We start from the raw sequence: 25,585 nt of genomic DNA, 5'->3' as shown, positions 1-25,585 counted from the left end.
AATAAACTCATCTATTATGTTATGTATTGGTTGCTAGGTATCCTGATAATATATAACTGATAAGCAGTTGTTACGAATACGAATGCAGACATATAGATAGAAATCAATGATACCTATAATATTTTTGCTAAAGATTCGAAAACTAGAACAGATTATGTGTAAAGGAGAAAGTTGTAAAATGATTATATTTTTAATGATACATCTCAAGATTATTATTAAGATTATTAAATGTGTGGAAAGTTAATAAGTTGATCGGAAATACGTATAATCGAAGAAAATATTATAGATGTTGTGTGCGAAATTTTATGGAGGATATCGAAGACTATGATCAAAAGTGTTTGCAGGGTCTTCTCTGGTGGACGTTGTTGTTTTATTTTAAATGGCTTCAGACTTATTCTTCCATGCAAATTCAATTATTTCTTATCTTTTTTTTTTTCCTTCTCTTCTTTTTCTTGGTGCAATGATATACGTTGACTTGAAAAAAATCGGATACGATATTCGAAAAATCGATGAAGAGATCAATGAGATCAATGTTTTCTTTCTTATTAAAAGAAAAGATCGAATTTACTTATTATGAGAAGAAAAGTAATGTGAGGTAATGACGAACATCATAAGATATATCATAAGATAAGACTATAAAATCATAATTAACAAATTATTGCAAGTTGTGTTATGTGTTTATTAATGTTGATAACAATTTTGTAAATTAAAAGATTTTAATATGCAATAGCACGATAATAATGTGAAATACGTAATATGCTATGAAATGATACCGAGTATTATAGGCTTAAAAAAATATAGATAGAGATATAGATTAGAAGAGTATTGATATATATTTATGGATAGATATGTAAATGTCATATGGCGTAATAGAAGGTTGACATAAAAGATTCGTTAGACTCTTGAGACAATTGCTATCGTAATAATGTCAAGAATAAAAAATTATTTTAGATGACAGTAATGTATATTCACATGTCGTCTAGCAATCAACACGACAACATAATTAGCAAAATCCATCGAAATATCTTTTCATTGAAAAAATTCATTTAATTTGACGAATAAATAAGATGTATGGAATCGTAAATTATTATAATTAACTTTGATTTTAAAATCTTAAGAAGAATTTAAAATAGGTTATACTCTTTTTTTATCATTCTTCATAAAAATATTAATGTATTTTGTAATTGAATATCGTGAATACAAATATAATAATTTATTATTATAATAATTAATATAATAAATTATCAATTATGATCAATAAATTAATTAATATAAATTATTTTATTATAAATATAATATAAATTTTGTTATATAAGATTCCAGATGAATACATTTAAACTACAATAAAAACAATATATCATAATATGAATACGTATTCCATTTATGACTGAAATTGGACTAAGTAAGTAATACTTTACAAATAGATAAATAATTCATAAACGATCAACAGATAATAAATATCTATAATCAATTGAAAAATTATCTGTTACAAGAAAGAAAAATGATTAACTATAATGTATTCAGGTGATGAGATATATATATATATATATATATATATTAAGAAGAAGTAAATATTGAACGAAATGATATCCAACTAAGAAAAAATAAAAAAAGAAACGTAATTTATTGATAGACACAGTGGCAAAGAAAATGAGTAATTATGCTCGGTGATGTAATTTCATCTCGTTTGGCGATAAAAGTTAATTGTAATGAATTGATCGATGATAGTAACGAACGTTACAAACATTGTTTCTAGTAATAATGATTATTATGGAATGAATGTTTATGTTATATAAAATTGTTTTACATAACCTTGGTATAATGAACAAAAAAATATCCATAAAAAAAATTATATATTTCATAACTGTGACAAAAAATGAAGTGACAAATGAATATATAATATTATATTTCTCGAATCTTCTTATAATCGACAATTCTTCGCCTATATTAATTCATTGACATTTACAATTTAATATTGATTAATTTTGTATTCTTATTATTTTACCACTACAAGAATTACAAGCTTAAATTTAATAATAGATCTTTCGATTTCAACATAAATAAAATATTACGTTCAAGATATATCTTCTATATCTTCTTAGAAAATTAATTCCTTTAGCATAACATCATCTTTATTTCGTTACCTATTACTGTCTCAACAGTTATTCGATGATGTGTTCAAATGGATTGCATGATTTTTTTTTTTAATACGTTTCACTTTCATTTAACAACAGATCAAATAATGTAATTGATGATGAATAATATTTTGCATAATCATAAATATTCTAAACAAATAATCATCACAAATTTATATTCACGACAAGATTGATTTTTGTTATTACATTTTGAATAAATGTAAATTTATGATCTTGATTAATTCCATCCTCTTATTTAATTTAATTTTATAAATAATTCTATTTTATTTGGTTTTATATAGAATTAGATATTTAATATTCGTTCTAAGAAATTCATTGAGCGGGATATATAAATAATTAATTCTAGATCGAAAAATTCTTTTATTCATAGAAAAAAAGATTTATATGTTCGCTTTCTAATAAACCACTAATAGGAACGGATTTACTTTCACGCTGCAATTACGTTTTCACGATGTTTGCTTTATAATTACTTGCACACGTTGTGATCACGATGATCGCTCGCAATGCTCAAATTAGATGTTAAGAAGCTCGAGTGCTCGCCAATACCATCACGGTTTATCTTTTTAACTTAATTAGTTTGTAATTATATACTGCTTTTAAAAATGAAGCTCGAACATATTCTACGCATTCTGGTAGAATTTACTTAAGGAGTAAGAAGTTTTTTTATTCTTTTTCTCTCTCTTTTAGATAATGTTGAAAAAAAAATATGTGATGAAGAAAATGTACAGAATGAAAATTATATATATTAAAACATGATACTGTAGTGATCGTGAAATGATTAAATTAATAACAAAAATTAAATTATAAAAAACTTAACTTAAAATAACTTATAATAAATAATTTCAAAAAACGTTTCGATCTATTTAACTTATTTACAATGCGGAATTTTACTTACTAAATTCTTTTATTTTTAATTTATTTTTCGTATAATTTTATGCTCTCCGAGACATGTTTTTCCAATCGAATGCAGTGAAATCAGGCAATTATATATTGCATTACTTTCTTTTCTTTTTCTATGAACAAATTGTAGCAATTACTTGTATCGTAACTTTGCTTAATTTATTTAGTTTTAAAGTAAAGAAAAAATAATTGGAATTTAAATGAATAACTTTAAAAAAAAAAAAAAAAGAATAATTGAAACTGTATAAAATATTAAAACATATTATCGTAGAAATATAAATCTTAGACATTATTAATACGTTTTCTAATTGCTAAAAAAGCTATTACGATCTAAATTTATAACATTTTTAAAGAAAACAATTATTTCTTCAAATATTTTCACTTGTATAAAAAATAAATTAATAAATAAGTAGGAAAAATAGAAATGACTTCTTTAATTAAAAAGAAAAAAAAAAAATATTCCATTTCTAAATGCAAATTTTTTTAATCCAAAAATTCCAAAATATATATATATTTTTTATGAATTAATAAAAAATTAATTATATTTTAAAAAATAATAATACTTTATTAATAATATTTTATTATAATTACCTCATCATTTAAAAATTGCTAAACGGTATCAAATTGCAGTAATTTCCTTTCATATATCCGTTTTTTTTATTTCTACCAAATAAACTTCACAAAATACCGAGCAGAACGCGTTCAAAACTTCAAACGTTTCTCTTCTTGTTAACATCGGTGTCCGTGAATTATTGCACAATATCATCAATTCGTCTGTATTTCATTAAACACGAACGACTGTGTAATTATAGCTCGCTCGTGAATATAATATATATCGGTGAGTCCTATTTGCGCACGATTATCGATTAAAAATCCAATAAACCGTGTTGATGTTACAACGATTATACGCCAAAAATCAAATACAAGTTAAACAGTTGTCCGACCAGTTATCGACAAATCGACCGTCCAATGGCCTGTTAATAATCGATCATCGACACCGAAAACCGGATTATGCAATTGAGCCTTTATACAACAGAGACATTTAGGCCAATGTCATTTTGTTTTGATAAATTAATTGGATTTATTACGAAATTTCTTGATGAGAATTTGTCTTATTAATGTGAAGATTTTGAATGTTACAAAGTCCACTTTTTTTTCTTTTTTTTTCTTTTTTTCTTTTCTATTGAAATGAAAAGAGCATGAATTTTGTATTTTTATTGTTATCTATATTTATTTATATGTATACGATAATTTATAATTATAATAATAGGATATAATTACAATATAACGAATAATATAATAATATTAGTATTAGACATTAATAAATTAATAATAAGGATGGTATAAGAATAGTTAAACAAAAAGAATTGATAAAATCCAAATGAAAAAATTTAAATAAGAAAATCTTCAAAAAAACGTTTCTTCCTTATATTTCATTCTATGTCCAAAAATATAATATTTATTTATATGTTTAATATTATTTATTTATATGTATATGATAATTTATAATTATAATAATAGGATATAATTACAATATAACGAATAATATAATAATATTAGTATTAGACATTAATAAATTAATAATAAGGATGGTATAAGAATAGTTAAACAAAAAGAATTGATAAAATCCAAATGAAAAAATTTAAATAAGAAAATCTTCAAAAAACGTTTCTTCCTTATATTTCATTCTATATCCAAAAATATAATAATTCTTAGCAAGTGTAATTATATGTAAATATAACAGGTAAAAAGTGAAAATAACTACAATACTTATAATAGACGGATACATCTCATTAAAATAGCGCGATGTCGCATGAGACAAGGAAAAAAATACTTGGATATAGCATGCGCACCTGGTATCATGTGATTTGGACCGATGCCATTGAGAACAAGTCTTCTGATGCGTTCCTATCGCGCTAAAGGAAAAGATTTCGAGCTCCAGTTTCGAGACGTCGATAAACTCGATCCATTTATTTTGTTCGACGATTTTCATTTATCACTATTACTCAATAAATCAATGTCTAATCGTTTCTTTGTTCTTTTACTGTCGATTCGCATTCGATTCAATCCCATTAATCGATATAATTTCTCTCGATGAAAATTCATGCGATATGTTGTACATAGTGATTCATACAAGTTACCAATGTAATTTATGTTTGAACATTGAAAATATTTATTTTTCTTTTTAATATAAGATAAATAATGGATAAATATTGTTCTTTTTAAATAGAAATCAAATAATATAAATCAAGATGATTTATACAATTTCTATCGTAAAAATTTCTATGATTTTTAAATCATGATTAAAAATAGAGATATTTCTTTCCGTTTAATTCGATTGTACTTAAACCGATAATGAAGTTTTTCGATTTTTGTCTCGAACTGAAGAAAAAAAATCTTCCTTTCTAATAAAGGAAAAATAAGAAAAATAAAAATAAAAATTGATTATTTCAATGTCTCGAGCATTATAGCGCGTTTAGTGCTAACTCATTCTGAACAAATGCAATACAGATCTGTCCACTGTTGTGTATGCGTGTAATCCCCCACCACTTTTAATTAGCTGATGACTGCCCTCTAGCGATAATGTGAATGAAACTACCTAAAATTTTAAACAACGGAAGATATCATCTTTGCAGGAGGTATCGATATTAATTTCACACTACCATGTGCGTTTGTTTTTTTACACGGTCGTAAGATCAACGTGTAATTCCATCACAACACCCATCATAACAAAGTAGGAGAAATTCTTAGATGCATGCATCGTTGACAAATCTGATGCAATAGGAAGAGAAATATATATTAATAGATATTCAAAAAAATACAATAAAAATTTTCTAATGTGAAATCGGTATTACATTATTGTAGAATATTTTATGAGAGGAATTTTATTTTTCTTCGTGATTAAGTTACTTTTAGGGATCTTATTAGGAACCGTGAAGTTTATTGGTTATTGTTTTATGATATCTATCTTGTTTAACTTTTTATTTTCTTTAATATTATGACAAGTGATAATAATCTCAAAAGTGAGTTCAGTGACTTATTGTAACATGATAACGTAAGATTACGAAGACAGAATGAAGACAAAATAACTAATATATTATATTATTTCTTTTCACAATAAATTCATTTTCAAGTTTCGATTTGTTAACGTTATAAATCACAATTATTATTATTTAGTATCCTTGTGCTAGAATTGTTTGGATCATTCAAATAAAATCAATTATTTATAAAGATTTATTATATTTCAAATTATTATTATTATTATTACTTCTCTGATTAATGGTCATTATATTTAATTATCGAAAAAAAAATAATTGGCAATTAAATACTCTTGGCAAATTAAATATTTTTTGCGCTACAGTATCAGTAAATATATCTACAGTATCAACAATAATTAATGTTACCAGATTGAATAAAAAAACGTCTTTAAATGTTCAGAAGAAACGTAGAAATATTCATAAATTGTTGATAGATCTCTAGAAAGCTCTGGCAAAAAATTCACGAGTAATACGAATTATTCGTTAATCAAGCGCTAATGAAGTAATTGCACATTCCGTTCAACGAAGTATTGTAGCCGACAACCGCAAAGATTCTAGAAAATTGGCAATTAGAGAATTATTTCTGAGCAACGATGTCTGCTACATGTTATCAGCCAAATGCATAAGACACTATTGCTGCACATTATAATAACGCGCAGGCATAATGAGATTAACCTTATGCTAATTAACCTATGTCTGCTTTGAAACTGATCGTGTAATATTTAGCCCCAGAATTTCTATTATTTCTCGACTGTTTTACGTAACAATTCTATTTTTTTTTTTTTTTTTTTTAAATATCATTTTGTTTTTAAAATATCTTTTTAATTTAAGAAAATTGTGATAGATACTTACTTATCTCGTTCATATTGAAAATAAAAGAAAAAAAAATATTATAGCACTTTTCCATTGAACCTATCGATTTTCTTTTCTAGGTCAGAAATTGTAGAATCAATCGATGCCAATTTCCTGACGCGTATTCCAGTTCGCGGAAAAAAAATAAAAAGTTTATCGCAATATCTACTTGATCGTCGAAGAGATCATACCTTTGGCGAGCTAATGAATTATGCAGTGAATCCCGAAGGGGAATAAAATGATAACTCCGGTGGATCGTTGGAATCAAGGCTGCACGATGATATTAGCGAGTCGCGTACGCATATTTGGCACTCGCTTGCAATCGCAAAATTTCTCGCCAGACTAGCTTAAACCACCGGTCGTTTATTTTTTGAATTATCTGCCATTATTATGCAATAATTTCATTACTTATTTGTCATACTTATTATTCTTGTAATGTTCTGTTTTTATTTAAGAAAAAAAAAAAAATTGTGATAAAATATCATTGTATTTAATTGTATTCAAAAATTTTCTGATCGAATATATCTTTTCGTTATATATAAACGTAAAATTTTTTATATATACAAATATGTTTATGAATTATATATACTTATTTGTATTTTTATATATACTATTTCTAGATTTGAAAAAATAATATATAATGAATTCGTTATTTGATTAATATATACGGAAAGATATATAAATAATTCCTTCAATCAAATAGAATACTATCTCTATAAAAGAATTTCTCCTCGAATAAAATTTCATTGATTATATTTATATTTGTAACGAAAAACAAAGATATAAAGTATATGAATTAATCTTTTTTTTAATAAAATTCAATTTTAAATTGATTGAAACGTATTATTTAAAATTCATAAAAAAAATTATTCTCTTTTAAAAAAATTCGATTACAATTTCAGGTTTTTCTTGTCGTTATTATTGTTATTATGAAATCGTAGCAACTTTTTTCAGCAAACAACGCAAGAAAAACTTCATATATAATGTGTCCATATAATATCGAAAGACAAGATGATATTATCGTTGAATTAAATTATCATGAAGTATACATAGAAGTATACAAGATAACAATATGATTTTATTAAAAAGTAGAGAGGGACTTAACGAAAAATTCGAGAATAATCGATATTTCTCAGGTTGATCGTCTCGACCTTCTTCTAAAACCGGTTATCATTAATTTTCCATGATAGTTCCTCATTGCCTCATGTTCAACGTCATTGAGTTATTTTACAATGATAATATCCAATGAATACTGCATTTAAGCTATTTAATTTTAAATCAGATGGAAATTCTGTTAAATTACATCGCTATTTTCATAAAAATTTTTAAATTTTTAGTTTTGGCGAGTTTCTTTCTAAATTGGTGTTCGTTTCATTCATATAATTCATTTTGCAACAGAAAAATATTTCAATGAATTTAATATTAAGAATTATCTAGAAATTAGTCGGTTGATCTTATGATAATTCTTTCGTGATAAGAGACAAGATCGAATAAAGTAATAATGCGCAATTCTTCTTATAAAAGACAGAATTGCGTTCTTTCTTATCTATCTTAAATGATCTTTCGATCAGTTATGTGATATATCTACTTTCGTCTTGGACTCGACTTTCTTGAAGAAAAACGATTGGCTCATCAAGAGGGTATGGTACTTATATCTTATTTACAGAACAAATTATCACATTATTTATTTTTCAAAAATTATTTTTTTCTCTATTAATTATCTCTATCAAATTGATACAATTTAAATGTAAAATAAATATGCGAAACAAATTAACTAATTTTAATATAATAATGGTTGTTTTGTAAATAAAGAAATAATAGTAATAATAGTAAGAGATAGTAATAATAGTAAGAATAGTAAGATTTGGTTGGTATAATTTAACGAATTGAACGATACTTATGTTAATAATAGATAACAGGATATATGATTGAACATAAATATTGGCAAAATTAGCAATAAACATTGGAATTGTATTATTTTTTTTTTTTCTTTAACTCTGTACTTATACAGATTATTCAAATATTACAGATATTTATTTAAATATCACATTTACAGATTCTTTTAAGTTTTTTAATAATTAAATAATGGAATCAATAAATTTGGATTATTTTTTAAGAAAATTTTTATAAATTATCTTTTCATAAAATATATGTGAATTATAATAAAAACAAATAAAAATTTCTTACTATAATACCATTTAGTCATTACAGATAACTCATACTATACGTATAAGTATAGCTAAGAACGCTTTATTTGTTTGAGAAACTAATAGTAGCAGTATTCCTTGCAAAAATAAACTGAAATTATACAACAATGTTTTTGCTTACACAAGCTCTGGTTAATAGGGATGCATTCATTATATTACATAGACACAAATTTATATATATCTAAAATTAGATATCATTGAAAGATTATTTTTATTGATATAATAAATAAAATTAGAGATTAGGTAAGATTACTCCAAGATATAAATCTTTAAGATATGATTTCAAATTTTTGAATATGCGTATATTATAAATTTTTTGAATTTATAAATTAAAAAATAAAATAATACACATAAGCAATTGTATTACAATTTTAAATATATTTTTAATTTATTTTTTAAATCTAGTCTTTATCTTTAATGTATATATACATATATACATTATAAAAAAGATTTAAAATAGAGATTATACTTATAAATCCTTATATATCCTTATAAATAAAATGCATGCAATAATTCATTACTTTATCATACGCTTTTCATTATTATTCCGATTTGTATGTATTAGTCACTTGACAAACAGAAATCCACGAGAATCCGTGCAGAGAAACCCAATGGAGATGTGTCATCGAGTAACAACAGGCTACATAGTCTAATTAAATACTCGGAATAGCGTTGGCAATTGTACCGTGCAATAATTGTTGTACTCGGCAACGATCATCATAGAATCGAAAGCGAGATTCCATCTGAAAGACGCACGTTGAATTACGAAGCGAACATCTCGTATCATGAATTAATAGAATTATGCAAATTTGTCAGTTACCACGGCTGTAGGCTCGATCTTGTTTGCTTAGCGTATTCAACAATGCAACGTTGGCGCGTTCGCGTGTTTGCCCTCGTCTCCAATGAGATATATTTATACTATCAAGTGGTTCGAGCGTTTCAGAGTTGCAATAATATTTATCTGCTGCGGCAACCGCGAGTCTCCAGTCTTTGCACTCGCGTGGTGTTCATTCCGTGAAATAGGAATCCGATCGTCGAATACATTGTAGAATTTTTCATGTAAACCGCTGTATGTTTCTTATCACTAGAGAAATTTTCTTCGTGTGTTATATATCGAATAATAATAATAATAATAAATAATAAAATCTGGTTTTATACAACAGATTTTGCAGCATCTCGTTATTATTAATCGATCAGTATTAATCGGAAATTTTCTTTTTTAGTGTTGAATTATAATATACTAAATTGATAAACAAATGTTTATTATTTGAACGATAATAGATTTTGATTAGATGTAAGTAATAATGTAATAATGATTTGTTATTCTTAGAAAATGATATTTTTATTACAATATATAGTGTGAAATAATTGATGGATATAAGAATCTTTCTAACAGAAATACATTCTATAAAATATATCTTACTTACGTTGCAAACAAAATAATTCTAAGCGTTTTTCAAACACATAAATTTTACTTTATTTGAATTTTTTAACATTTGTTTATCATTAATAATTTGTTTGCCATAGTTAATTCTATACACCGTATGTAAAGGGTTAAACACGCCTTGATAAGGGAATTCCGTTTGCTGTTCAGCCTCCAGGCATAATGAGCATCATCATAAAAGGCTTTATCTGCCGAGCAGTCTCTCTGCGGATTGTGTACAGTAATATTCTCAAATCGCACATGCTGTATTGATAAGAATTAAACATGTTTGTGGATGCAAGATAACTCGCGCATTTTATTAATAACTATTAAGTATACCAAGACAGATTATCGTAGCTCACGGTTTTGCATCTGGCTGCTTTGCTTATTATTAGAGACAGCTTTAACGAGGCTAATTATAGGCGATATTATATATCCATTGTCTCCTGCTGGCTTACTCCTTTAGAAACATGTCGTTATCGAGGTCATTGTCTGATCGACACTCTCTTTTCCCCGCATAAATAGAACTTTACCACCATGCTTTTTAACTAGCACCATTCGATTCTTATTCTATATGCATTGCAGGATAAACGTTAATAATATTTGACAGAAAGTTGATATCATATATATATATATATTTATAGATTTTTAATTATTATCGGTTTTAAATAATATAATTTTCAATATATAATAATATATTATTTCTTAAAATATAATAGACTTCTGTCTTTTAAGATTCTTAGAAGGAATAAATTTATTTCTTACGTGTAGTATTTTTTTTTTTTTTTTTTTTTTTTTTATATCATAAATGATTAAATAAAAAGTTCTGTGCAAATGATTTCCATCGTTTAGACACATGAGAAGAGACACTTGGTTGCAAGTCTTGTTGATATTGGCATCTTTACAGAAGACAATTGATTTCGGTTGCAAAGTAACCGACGCATCGCGATAAATCGATGTCAACGAAAAGTATTGCATATGGTAACGCGAAAGATGCATTGGCCCAGATAATTCGCTTCTCCTTTTTTTCCCTCTTCGTTTGAATGATTAAGTACATCGCGGCCTAAGCGATGATACATTTAACTACAGTCACGATTATTATGGGAATGTTTACGGAAGATTCTTGGAAATATATGTCGTCGTTCAGTCTTGAATTTTAATCGAAAAATAATTTTCCTGAAATAATACAAATGATTGGAAAATTATACAACTTATAAGATTACAGATCAGTTAGTAGAATTGTAATAAATGATATATATGTATTAGTTGACTATTTTTGAATTTTGGATAAAAATGATTTTGTGTTTTTAATATTATGAATATTTTTTTTTATAATGATATTTCACTATGGACAATTATATCGTGCGTAGGAGGCAAGTTCAAGAACCACATTTATGATGCAGTGGAATATTATTCAATCGAATGTTCGATTATCTGTACAGTGCCATCTAGTAAAGGGAAACAAACATTCTATGTTTACGCCAACTTATATGTTCATACACGCTGGCTTATCACTCTGAATTCGTCGGTATAGCAGTGTGTGCAACATCAATAGACTAAATTAATTTGAATAAATGGTATTATTGTACTTGAAATATTGATCAAAGGAATTATATAATAGATAATTTGTAATGAAAAGTAAATAAATAAAATTCCAAAGTGTAATAATTTGTAATAAAAATTTAATAGAAATTGTTTGAATTAATTGCGAATAATCAAAATTTTATTTATTTATAGCTATATTAATTATAAAAATATATACACAACAATATTCATACTAAAAATTTTCCACCTTCAATAACAATTTAAAAATAGATATCAAAACATAGTATTTTTATATGAGTGTAGTAAAATGTATGACGTATTTGGCTTCTTCTCGAAGTAAATAGAATTATATTCATTAAAAATTTATTCAACAAATATAATTAAATAATAATATCAACTAAAATTTTTATTATAAATACCTATTTACTTATATTTATTTAAATTATTAATCATTACATGTAATTCAATATTGATTGTAAAATAATTTTAATTCTTTAAAATAATTTAATATTTAAAATTATTATATTGCAAAAATCTATTTAATATTTAATAACATTATTTATGTATATATTTCTTTTTTTTTATTTGCTCTTATTTGCTTTCATTAATTATTAATATATTTTTCCTTTAATAATATTTAATGACTACTTTTAAAAACAAAAAAAAAAAAAATAAAAAAATCAAATAAAGACATTGATATTTTTAATGTCAATCAATTATAACCTTATTTTTTTACGATAACTTCTTCACATCTCATATGAATCGATCGAGAGATTCCGTATGTTATGTAATTTAATGAATAGAAATAAAAAGTAATAAAATTAATATTAATAAATTAATAAATATAAAATAAAATAATATGATAGTAATAAAAACAGTAATAAAATAATAAATAAAAAATAATTTATATCATATATCTATCTATAAAATTGAAGAGAGAAAACAAGAAAATAACTTTATTGAAAAAATTTATTTTTCAATAAGAAGACTAAAGAAAATTTAATGGTGTTTTAATTCAATAACTAGGAATTGTAAATTAAATTAATAAATATTTTATTCTTTTTCTATTATAATATAATCCTATATTTCTATTTTTTTTTTTTTTTTTTTTTATTTTTTTGATTTCAGATGAAAATAGAAACATCACAGGACATGACATAAATATTAATATAAAACGTACGGGGAACGGCATCATGAAGAATCTTGCGCCGTAGTCGCCTTGCAATGTTAGTCACACAGACACCCTCCTCGACGGACAATCTGCCGAATATGCTGCCGGTACTCGAGGAGGAGGCGGATGTCGATGTTGACGATGCTTTCCCGCCACACGTTGACGCGACGAACATCATCATACAACCGGAGTCGCCCACCAGCAAGAAGCAGGCACTGAAGACCTTCAATGAGGTCAACGCGCTCCTCCAGGCCGGCAGGAAAAGGGAGGCTAAGTTGATCATAAGGGAAAACGCGTGGCCATTGAACAACGGGATCAGGACGCAATTGTGGCCAGCCCTTTGTCAGCAACACGCACATGGGAAGAACATGCTTGATGGATTCTATTGGGACATGGTCAATCAAGTGTTTGGAACTACAGGTTTGTTTTGAATATTGAATTGACATTACATATTTATATTATTAATTAACACTAATATATTGCATAAAATTATATATATATATATATATATATATATATATATGATGTGTTATAGTTAAAAATTTACAAGAAATTGATGTTTCTTTAATTTAAAGTTATGAAGTTATATATAAAATATTTGCTATTCTAATAATAACGAACTGAAATCTATCTGCATAGATATATATTATTAGCGTCTCTATATGTGAAACTTAACGAGAAAATAATATAACGAGAAAATTTTTTGGCTAAAATTTGTCATTACAAAAATTACTATGTTTCATATAGAAAATCTTCTTTCTTGTCAAATTAAATATATAAATAAATATTTTTATTTTTTATTTAACATTTTATCTAAATAGAATGATTTATTGTTTTTTCTTCTTAACTAAAATATATTAAATAATACAACACAATAAACTTCTTGAATTATTATAACATTTATTATTGAATAAATTTGTGTAATTCATGTCATACAGCTTACTATTTTATAATAAATTAACTTAACGTAAATTCAAGTACAGTTGCATGTTTTCATTAGATAAAGCATATGTTTCTTTAACCAGATCTTATCGGTTATATAATATTTAACCCTACTATTTAAGGGTTAAGTCAATTTAGAATTTTTGCTGTAAAAACTAGATCATAATTATCTTACGAATGTATCAAAATTGCTTGCCTTTACAACTTTCTAGTAAATAAAATTAAAAATAGGAAAAAGACTGCTGATTTAGTAATTTAATAATTGATTAAATTATACTATTTTTGTTGAGAAAAGCTTATTTTAAAATTTATTTTCTTTATATTAAAATATAGATTAATTTTTCTTTGGCTAGAAAAAATATAAAAGACAAAAATACAAATGTTCAAAATGTCCTACATATCGCAGCTGTACATTAAGCCTCCTGTTCATAATGTAAATACAGAGTGTATTTCTGTGATCTAAAGCCAGTTTTCATCCATTTACTTTTCACGCTATTGCTTGTTTCTTAACGGTCACCAATATTTATAGAATCTTGATTGACTGCAACGGTTATTATTATACGTTATAATATATAGGTTTTTACAAGATGTGATGACATATAGTAGCATTAATTTAAAAGATGATTAAAGATATAGAAAATAATTCATACATTTGCATGTATGTATCTTTTTGATTTAAATTAAACAATGCTAATATATTTTATAAGAGCATTATTTTAATTATTCCATGCTAATTATAAATTTATATTTACTTTATGAATTATAATACGCAAGCTAGAAAGTTCGTATATTCGAATTATATTTCACATTGATTTGTATTTATTATTAGAAAAAGATGATATGTAACACCTTCATCCGGTTGGTGTGAAAAATGATCAATAAACAAGAAATTCAACTACTATAGGCAGTCAAATACGACGCTTAAAATGCTTAAAATAGATTACTTTAACTCTACTCTGTTAGGTTACGAATCCATTTGAGAGTAAAACTCTTGAAAGTTATTTTTTGCTAGTGGATACTGCGTTAACAGTGAAAATTAATGTCAGATGAATCTACTCACATTTATTTATATATTTATATCCTTAATTCATTTTCAAAATATTTAATATAATCTAATTTATTTTAATTTCGATCCTTTTTTAAACAAAAAATTATTATATTTAGATGTAATTCCAAAATACAATAGTTTTATATATATAATAATATTTAAAAATTAATTTAAAAGCAGATAATAAAAATTGAATTACTAATTTTTTCTAAACTATATAAATTATTATTTACGCAATATTCAATATATTATGATATGTAGAATTTTCAAGCTATAAGCTTCATAGACAACAACTTATCGATCTTCTTAAATTATTGAAAATCATATAATCTTCTGTCTTACGTAGTATCTTATACAATATTAAATCATATTATGATATATTACCTAAATCTTTCAAATTATCAAATATCAGATGTTGACAAATTGTCATCGGAACTTATTAAGACCAAATGTTCCTCCAGTTTCTGACCAATTTACTTGTTTTTATCAGTAGCGATTGATATATATATATATATATACTTATATACATGGAATTGCTTGTTTACAGAACTGCCGGAAAAATCAATCATGTTACCACCATTCGTGGACAGTACTCATTGCCTGTCGTACCACCTGACGAGAAAAGGCAGGTGCGTTGCAGACAGGGTTGTATCTGTGCTGGGATATGCTTGTCCCGATATTACCTACAGTCCTTCTCTTTATCCCATCACAGCTCTTCTTCTTCATTTTATGCCAGGTAAATGTATTATAAATAAAATGAATATCCATTCTTCAGTGTTCGCGATATAAGATATAAGATATAAGATAAAAGAAGGATAGAATTTTTATATAATAAGATTTTTCTTCCATTTGTTCCACTAGCACAATAGAAATTCACATTGCGTGTAAATCGAATTTCTTGTCTGTTCGCATAAATTAAGATGTTAGGCATGCGGTTGGATAGAATCCCAGTTTTATTAATAGTTTGAAATCAGAAATGTTCACGAGATTACCGTTTTCCATCCATCTGTTGCAGAGGAGGAGTGTTATCATTGCATGGCCAGTTTGGTTGCCGCTAAGGATAAAATGTTCATCACACAAACGAAGCTCCTTTACGAAGTTACCTGGAAAACTGTGGAACAAATTACGAAGAAGCATGTGGTACATAATGTTGAATTCGTATTGTTTAAAATGAATCACGTTTTGATCATTCTAGTCTGTTTGGCATAAAATGATCTACATTTTACTCACAGATAATGTTTACCAAGAAATTGCAGCTATCTTTAACTTCCCTTTTAAAATGGTGTTTTGGTGATGTTGTTGTAAATGCAAAGATGTCTGTAAATGCAAATTATTTTTAAATTAAACAGGCTAGAACGGAATTTGTATAGATGTTTCTTAATGCTTGGAAGTGAATCATGAATTTTCTAATGATTAGTAATCTGAATATAAAAGAACCAATTATAAAAAGCTCTAAGACTAATTAAGAAACGTGAATAATATACAACGTGTAATAATATGTAACATGAATTTAAATCATACATAAAATTATATGTTAAATATAAAAAAAAATACAAAAATCTTGTAGAATAAGTTTAAATTCAATAACTCTACGCATTCCTTATGAAAGAATATATAGAATTATATATATAATTTTTCATTCAAGAAATCGGCAGCGGTACATTTAGCGAGGCATTGTTCTGGATCAAGAGCAGAGAGAATTTATATGGATTGGATGTGGTGGATTCTACAACTTCTTCCTTTCCAACATCTAGTCAGAGTTATGGATTGTTTTCTTCATGAAGGCATAAAGGTATTTACAAAATTTGAGTAGGGAGCAACTTGAAACATTTACATTTTCTTTTATCGCATCTTTTCACGACATGTTAAAAAAATATTATTGGCATTGATTCAAAACAAGGGAAAAGTTAATAATATATGTAATATGGAATACTCTTCCAGGAATAGTATGAATGATAAATGCAAATTGTTGACTGTATGCCAGTGAAAAATCAGATGCATGCGTTTTTACACGTTGATTCTTTTTAATGTATGATATATAAAATTAATACATATTTATAAATTATAAGTGCAGTTTATTTTTCATGTTAACTTTGTATTTGTTTTAGGTATTTTATCGAGTAGCAATGGCAATAGTTTTATTATTCTATAAACATTCATCGTTGCAAAATTCTGAATGGATGAACGAAATTTCGAAGAATGGAATTGATGCTGCACTTTCAAAATTTTGCAGGCAAATACCGGTAAGTATAAGTATATAAAACCTTTTATATAGGTTTAATATATCAATGCATTATCAGAATCATTCAAAAAATCGATTAAATTAATTATAGCTCTTTTGATATTTTTATATAATAAATATAAAATGATATAGTATGTTTTGTAAATTTATAGGTAACGTCGGCTAAATTTTTACGTACCGCATTTGGAATACGTGGACTTAGTTCAGCATACATATCAAGAGTATTTTTGCGCACAGAAATGGCTCTAAAAAGTAAAAGTGTTTTAACGGGATCCAGATCATTGGCAAGATCACGATCCACAGATAATCTGCCGACAAGCCAGTCTCAAGTCAACATTCAGATGATGTCACACACGCTCACGATACGAGAAGTATGTTATCTGTATTCTTTTTTTTTCAAAATAGTCCAAAAATCGAATATTTGACAGATTTTTTCCAACAAAGTATGGACTCACATACATGCTTTATAAGATTTTATTTAATTCTATATGATTGTTCCTTTTTTTGAAACGAATTATATTCTTATGAAGTATATCTTGTTAATTTTGTAGTACTCAATATTGACATTTTAATAATATTGATTCTCTTGCTTATTTTCGAAATTGAAATGAAATTATATTCATAAGACAATTGTATATATATGTGAGCCCATTATTTTTATCTTTAAATGTTGCGAATGATTCTTTATTTGTAAGAAACTTGCAGGTTTAAAGGTTTAGTATCAATAATTAATGTGATTCATATTTCTTACTGTAAAATAATATAAGTAGACAAAGATGATGGATTAAGCAAATAATTTCTTAGGGTATTAGAATGCAAAATTATGCAAAAGCTGTTCAATGATTCACTTTGTTTTCAGAAAGAGTGTGAAGACACATACAAAGACAGGGTATTGTATAATTATCTTTTTGGGAAATGTGTTGTTAGTTTCATGTGCTCTGCCCTCTGTTCCTGAACTATACCTGTTACATTCATTCATACTCACTATTGTTACACTTATCGTGCCAGCTTTGTTGCTGTTAGCGTCTATCCACTTGCAGTTATTGCCTTTTTGAACATTAGAAAATAACAAAGATTTCTTCCAATAATTTATATCTTCTTCTTATTAGGTCTTCTCTAGCTTTCAGTGTTTCGCATATATGACATGCCAAATGTAACAATATAAGAATTTTATACATATATATATATAAGATATATATATATATATATATCTGTACATTCTGTTGAAAACATTTATTCTTTACATATATGTTTTATGAAGAATGTTGAGAAATCAATTTATAATTAATTTATGATGACTGTTACTGGTGAGCTACACAAAATGTGTTTGCTTATCATTGATTGATAGGATAATCAAACTTATATCTTAAGGCAAAAAAATAAAAAAGCTGTTAAAAGTGCTTGAAATCGCAACATCAGTTATAATCGATCAGTGAATGCAGCAGCGTGCTTTATAAATTTCAGTCTATTTGCAGTTCAAATCACAATTTGATTGTTATAATTATATGGAAAATCCAAATGTTCAAAACGAACATTTTAATTTTATATACTAATTATTTTTAATGCTTTAGTAGTACATTGATTACATCGTTTAATTTTCGTTTTTGAGATCATTACATTGGTTATACTGGTTAACAGTGACTCTTGAGCATTTCATTCATATATTCTACATTTTGTGTGATATTAGAAGAGAAACTCAAAAATATGGCCGATGTTTCTTGTTATTATGCTCTGTGTCTCCGATGGTTTTAACCAGTGTTTCGTATAATATTTATTCTCATTTTCTGATATGCAAAGTTCAGCCAATGCTGTACTCCAATATAACTGACGGTTCTATGTTATCTTGTGTCATGCTGCGTTACTGGAATGATGATGGATTTAATGATCATGGGTGTAGGGTGCACACAGTCCTGGACCGCGTGCTCTGTCAATGGGCGTTTATCCCATACAAAGCATATGCTCCCAGATTCTAGACATGCCTGATGTAAGTACTTACGGCCAAAACTACGGTTCAAAACTAATCCAAAAAAAGAACAAAAAGTTCAACAGTAACAGAGTTTTCTGTAGTTCGTTGGTCGCCTTTCTGTGGCATGTCGATATTGTCGTTATTGGTGTATATAGCCGCCTTGAAGTATATATTCTATAGGATGTTAATTTACATGGTATTATTATCTTTGACTACTATCAAAAAGATACTAGCTTAGTATGCAACATATATCGATTGAACAATGGTAGTTATTTAGCAGATCTTCTAATAAAATTTAAAAAAAAAGGCCAAATATTGATATAAGTGACATTTAATTGTTATTCATGTTCAGTATTAAGTATTAACTAATAATTATTGATTAGTTAAGTCAGCTTTTATAGTCATGATTTTGTTATCACTTCTCGTTGTATTTCTCTTTTTGCTTGAGGTTTAATATTCTTGTAGAGTATACACATAAAATTAAATAATGTATAGTCTGATTTATATTGATTAAATTAGTGCTTTCTCGTATTCCTTTTTGATAAATTATATGCTCAGTTTTTTTGTTAGCAATTCGGCATGTGTTTCTTCTGTTTTATTTTCATGCATTTTTAGTATTTTTAAAATATCCTCTCTTCAATTTTTACTAATTTGTATTATTACATTCTTTTTATATTCATAGATATATTAGATATTTTTTTATGTAACTAATACTCAAAAGGAATAATAAATGTGACAAACTCATAGTTATGATTTTAAATCGTTTCAATCTTCAAAAGTATAGAGTCATATGTACATGTATTTTTAGTTTATTAAACTCTTATCATGCCATTTGCATTGCTTCATCAAATAATCATTTCAATTCATTTAAAATCACAATTTATAATATTGTAACAATTCACTTTTATATTTGAATGATATTACCTTTTGCATGATGTTTTTGCATCTTGTATAAGCATATTTACTTTCCTAAATATTTCTTTTTTTTAATTTGATTTTTTGAATTTTTTTTATTATAGTAATTACCGTTATTACAATACTGTTATTAAAATAAATTATGTTATAAGATAATTATTAAAAAAATTTAATATCTATATATGAAAAATTTATGAAATAAACATTTATATAAAAGAGTATGAAAAAAATAAATTTCACTTTTTTTATATTATTTGGCTTTATAATTTTCTATTTTATTAATTTTTTTTTCAGTCAAGCGCATGATCTACCGCTACTGTGACTTAGTTTGTTGTATTTATGAACAAATAGAAAATTATTGAAAACTAATGTTTGCACAGTTATAAATACTGATTATATATAATATTAATATTATATTAATTTTTTATTTTTTTAATTTGTGACAGTTATTTACGTTATGGTCTTGGTTGCCTATGCGGATCACTATGTATCAACCAATTCTATTGTATACAACAGAAGAGCACGGTTGTTCGTTAACAACATTTTATGTAAGAGTAGAACAACATGAACCAACCTTATTGATGATAAAAACATGCAATAATGAAGTAAATTTTTTTCAAATAATATATTTTTTAGTTTTCATTTGAAATAATATTTAATATTAATTTTTTCACTGTTTGTTTATTTAAGGTATTTGGTGCGTATTGCTCCACGAGATGGTGTGAACGTAATATGAAAAATGATAAAGGACAAAGACAAGCTTATTTTGGAACGGGTGAAACGTTCTTATTTAGTTTATATCCTGAACGAGCAAAATATCCTTGGGTGGGTATGGATTCTTCGCACAATGATCCTAAAGTTCATCATTCAGCTGAATTATTTATGGCGGCAGATTCCAAAATGATAACAATTGGCGGAGGGTAAGATTTTGTTAATGATATGAAATATGTAATATGTATAAATATATAAAATTTATGGTATACAAAAACTAGAATATATTTTTATGGAAAAAAATAAATCCATTAGATACATTATAATTCTTATTTTCTTAAAAAAAATAAATATTTTTGTAAAAATAAAAAGCAATTCTTCATTTCCAAAATTATACATTATATAATGATAAAATACAATATTTATAAATATTGTGTACAATTTATGTGAATTATGTTAAAAATTATTTTATTTATTTAGAGATGGTCAAGCAATATGGATGGATGAAAATATAAGATTCGGAAAAACAGATCGGTGCTCTACATTCAATAATCCACCTCTCTGTGCCAGCGGCGATTTTGAGATTAGGGTACTAGAAGTATATGGATTTGCTGGTGCTTGAACAGAAGACAGAACTTGGCACTACAACGTATCAGCATACTTGATTCCCTACTGCCATTTAACGACTCTCTTCTATATATATATATAGAATTGAAGAATATTGTACAAGTTTCATATTTGCGCAAAATTACCGTGTTTTTCCAGTCGCGGTATTTATGATGCATCTTCAGTCGTTTGCGGAGTATTAGTATTAATATATATGCATGTTTCGTTGTTGAGGCGCTATAAGAGGTTCTGTACCGATTGAGATTATATAGATTTATCTCCTTCGTTTTATTACGCTTGTTCGATTATTTGTCTCGACATTTGCAGACAATTCCTACGTTCATTGTGTCGCGAGTTTATTCTCAGATAGAGAATAATATAACACAAAATGGTTGCTAATGCATAAATTATAGCCTGCGACGTAATGAACATCGACAATAATCAACGTTGAGTCATCTTTTGTTATGTTAGAAATCTAATATCTAATATGTACATATGTAAGAAATGATTGGTTATTTACATGAATACTTAATATTCATTGGACCAGATGCTATTATTATATATATTTATATATTTGTGTATATACGTACATATACCTATATATACATAAACTGCAAATTAATTTCATCGAATCTATTGTTAATCTTCTAATTTGACAGTAATGCTCGTACACGTATGTGTTATGCCTTGCAATGTTTATTTACTTTTAGTATTGTTATGGCTTGCTTAATCAGTTGTTGAATGTATGTAAGTGCAAACAAATGGAAGGAAAGAGTATTGTTTATACGTTATATATTGTGTCTGTCATGCGTTACTGTATACATGTATATACACTGTATACATATGTATATGTTAGTCTCTTAATTTTTGTAAATATTATAAATAATGCCCCTTGCGCAAATACATGGAACAAAATTCATATACACATATACGTAAATTTAGTCGATTCATTTTACATTAATATAAACACGTATATAATAAGAATTTTACGTGAAATTACGCATTTATATTAATGTGAAATAAATTAACTAATTTATATGTACATTGATATTGATTATAGAAAGAAAAGAAACGAAGAAATATTGATGGCAGGGGGCGAATGGTACTTTGAACAACGATAATTTTTAATTTCTAGAAATGAATATATTAAAAAAAAAAAAAAAGAAAATGTTGCTTATGTTATATGTTGATTGACTTGTTTTCTAAATTGATATACGAAAAGCCATAGTTTTCACGTAGTATATTAAGGATTAGTATATTTTATATAGATTACGTAAATTTATGTCGATAATAGGATAACAACTAGTACCAGTTATAAAAATCCGTATATATATATATAGAGAAACAATATGATATTTTTTTTTTTTTTTCGATATACTTCGGGCATTCTAATGACGCGTACTAGCGTTACTATCGTTATCCTTTGTGATCAAATCTGTATCGATATCATATGATACATGATTAACTCTTAGAGTACCTGCTTCTGTGTTTAATTTCTTGTTACTTTTTTTTCTTTTTTTCTTTTTTCTTTTTTTTTTTTTTTTTTTTTTTTTTTTTTTTTTTTTTTTTTTTTTTTTGAATGAAAGGAAAAGTCGAAGAATGAAATTGAATGCATGGAAAAACTAAAGGTGTCGATTTTAGATTCCTTGGTTGTGATGTAGAAGTGGCTGGCACCACTTTTGTCCAAGTGACAATATTTACTAATTATATAACAAAGGAGGATCATGTATCTTTCACCCCCCGTCATGTCATCGACTGTAAAATAACATAACATGGAAAATGTGCTATTATAGCTGCGCGTTAAAGTCATTGAATTATTAAGAAGCGCTCTAAAGAACAGAATTAATTTAAATTGAAATGCTCTGTACATCGGCTGAGTCACCTCCTTTGATTTTTATAACGTAGTCAATCATATTAGTTAGTTTTTTCATATCAACTTTTATAAAATCAAAGAAATAAAAAATGAAAAAGCAACACAACAAAGAACGATCAATACATTATACACCACTTTATTGAACTTAATTTCAAATATAACCAGTGTTATAATGAATTTAGCTATTCAATTGTTTTCATATAATATCAACGACATAGCTCATAAAAAGAAAATAATAGCAAATTATGTTCATTTTTTAAACATTTTATAAATCTATGATAGTATTCTCGTATGTTACGTGAAGTAAAAAAAAGTATATTGCTGATCTCAATAAAAAAACTGTATTACGATAAGATAGCGCAAAAATATGTGAAACACATTAAGACAGAAATCAAGTCATTGAAACAATTGAGTAACTCAACTTAAATATAAAAAATATCATTTTGAAAGATATATTTAGAATAATTGATTGTATGTAATTTTAAAGACATATAGGTAACTACATTTCAGATATGTGAAATGTGAAAGGCGTCACAACTGAAACAAAAAATTTAAGCAATCGACAGAATTTAATCTTAAACACGATACGAGTAAATGTGCATTTTGTACATGAGAATAGTTAAAGAAAAGGAAATCTGTATGTATAGATATGTTTCATATAATTAAATTATTACATTATTAATTTATATTTATATAAATCATATATAATCCATATATTAATTGTTCAAATCAAAGTTTGTGTTTCTACATTAATCCTTTTCTTAACTGTTCCAAAATTCTTACCAGAATTTATGGTTGCAATTGTTGCTAGTATAATTATTTTTTGTGAAATTATAGTTGCGTGATAATTGAATGAATGAATATTTATTTATTGTGTATTCGTGATCGAGAGAAAGATGATAATGTATTGACAATGAAAAGTATTATTATTCAAAGTTTCTAACGTAGCACAGCATAACATAAATTTACATTAGAAAGTAATATATATATATACATATTTTACGTATATACGTACATACATACATATATATATAAATATAAATATACCTATAAATGATGAGAAAAGGAAAATAAATGTAATTGAATGGAGTGTTTTCAAGCTTTCCGCAGTGTTGTTATACTATACATATATATATATATATATATATATAATGTAAGTTGTACTATTTCCGAAGAAAATTGTTGCCTCTCGATGCTACTTTATCATATCACCGTTGTGAATAGAATATTGTTATACGAATTTATCATCCCAATTATTCCTTCTATTTTAAGAAGGATATTTCATGTGACATTCTTTATTATACAAATATACTGCATGTGATCCCAAAAAACCAACATATAAAACTAAATTATAATGTAAAATCTATTTAAAGAGAAGATATCCCAAAATCCTTTAAAATGCTATAGATAAGAAATAAATGAAAATAATTATTATTTAAATTCATATAAAAACAATCAATAATTTTGGATTATACATTTTAACAATATTAATGATAATTTAACAAAATTTTCAAAATTTAGACAATCAAATATAACTTTTGTAATAATCAATTACATTTTGCAAAATTTATAGTAATTTAAGTAATATTTAAAAAAAATATATAAAATGTTATCATCAGAATTCCTTACATTTTTAGTGATCATTTTCAACAGATATAAAATTGAATTATTAGAAATAATCAATACTATTATAATTATTTAAAATTAATGTATATGATGAAAATTTAATGATCGTTATCATTATATCAATATCAATATCATTATATAAATTTTTAATTTTAATCATAAAAAAATATTTTTAAAAAATTTCATCTTTAAATATTTATATTTATTTAAAGATTATATTAATTGATCATTAAATTATAATTGTATTAAGATTTTTTACATTTCATATTTAATACTACGTGTTCATATATTTTTCATGTATTATTATGGTCATAAAACTTTTTGATTTTAATTATAAATATAATATTTAAATTCTTTTTAATAT

At 25.7% G+C, this 25,585-nt stretch overlaps 1 protein-coding gene across 6 annotated transcripts in view; it reads left to right on the top strand.

Annotated features, from left to right (window-relative positions):
- LOC122712380 (GTPase-activating protein skywalker) overlaps positions 1 to 25,087 on the top strand; it is a 40,669-nt gene extending 15,582 nt beyond the window's left edge. Inside the window, exons 1-12 of one of the 6 annotated variants that reach the window (XM_043931985.1) lie at positions 8,510 to 8,586; positions 13,250 to 13,712; positions 15,830 to 16,018; positions 16,298 to 16,422; positions 16,928 to 17,074; positions 17,391 to 17,525; positions 17,677 to 17,895; positions 18,384 to 18,413; positions 19,422 to 19,508; positions 20,852 to 21,010; positions 21,096 to 21,325; positions 21,597 to 25,086. In XM_043931985.1, coding sequence (XP_043787920.1) covers positions 13,346 to 13,712; positions 15,830 to 16,018; positions 16,298 to 16,422; positions 16,928 to 17,074; positions 17,391 to 17,525; positions 17,677 to 17,895; positions 18,384 to 18,413; positions 19,422 to 19,508; positions 20,852 to 21,010; positions 21,096 to 21,325; positions 21,597 to 21,738 — 1,830 coding nt within the window. In that variant the 5' untranslated portion in view covers positions 8,510 to 8,586; positions 13,250 to 13,345 and the 3' untranslated portion in view covers positions 21,739 to 25,086. Of the gene's footprint in view, positions 1 to 8,509; positions 8,587 to 13,249; positions 13,713 to 15,829; positions 16,019 to 16,297; positions 16,423 to 16,927; positions 17,075 to 17,390; positions 17,526 to 17,676; positions 17,896 to 18,383; positions 18,414 to 19,421; positions 19,509 to 20,851; positions 21,011 to 21,095; positions 21,326 to 21,596 lie in introns of those variants that run through there. The other 5 variants (XM_043931984.1, XM_043931990.1, XM_043931986.1 and 2 more) reach the window with 5 other exon arrangements.
- The last annotated feature ends 498 nt before the right edge of the window (positions 25,088 to 25,585 follow it).

This window comes from Apis laboriosa, unplaced genomic scaffold (assembly GCF_014066325.1).
Source record: "Apis laboriosa isolate Shangri-la unplaced genomic scaffold, ASM1406632v1 scaffold1_cov151, whole genome shotgun sequence".
Lineage (NCBI taxonomy): Eukaryota > Metazoa > Arthropoda > Insecta > Hymenoptera > Apidae > Apis > Apis laboriosa.
The sequence above is the reverse complement of the archived record's forward strand: the minus strand, read 5'-3'. Positions and strand labels throughout refer to the sequence as shown.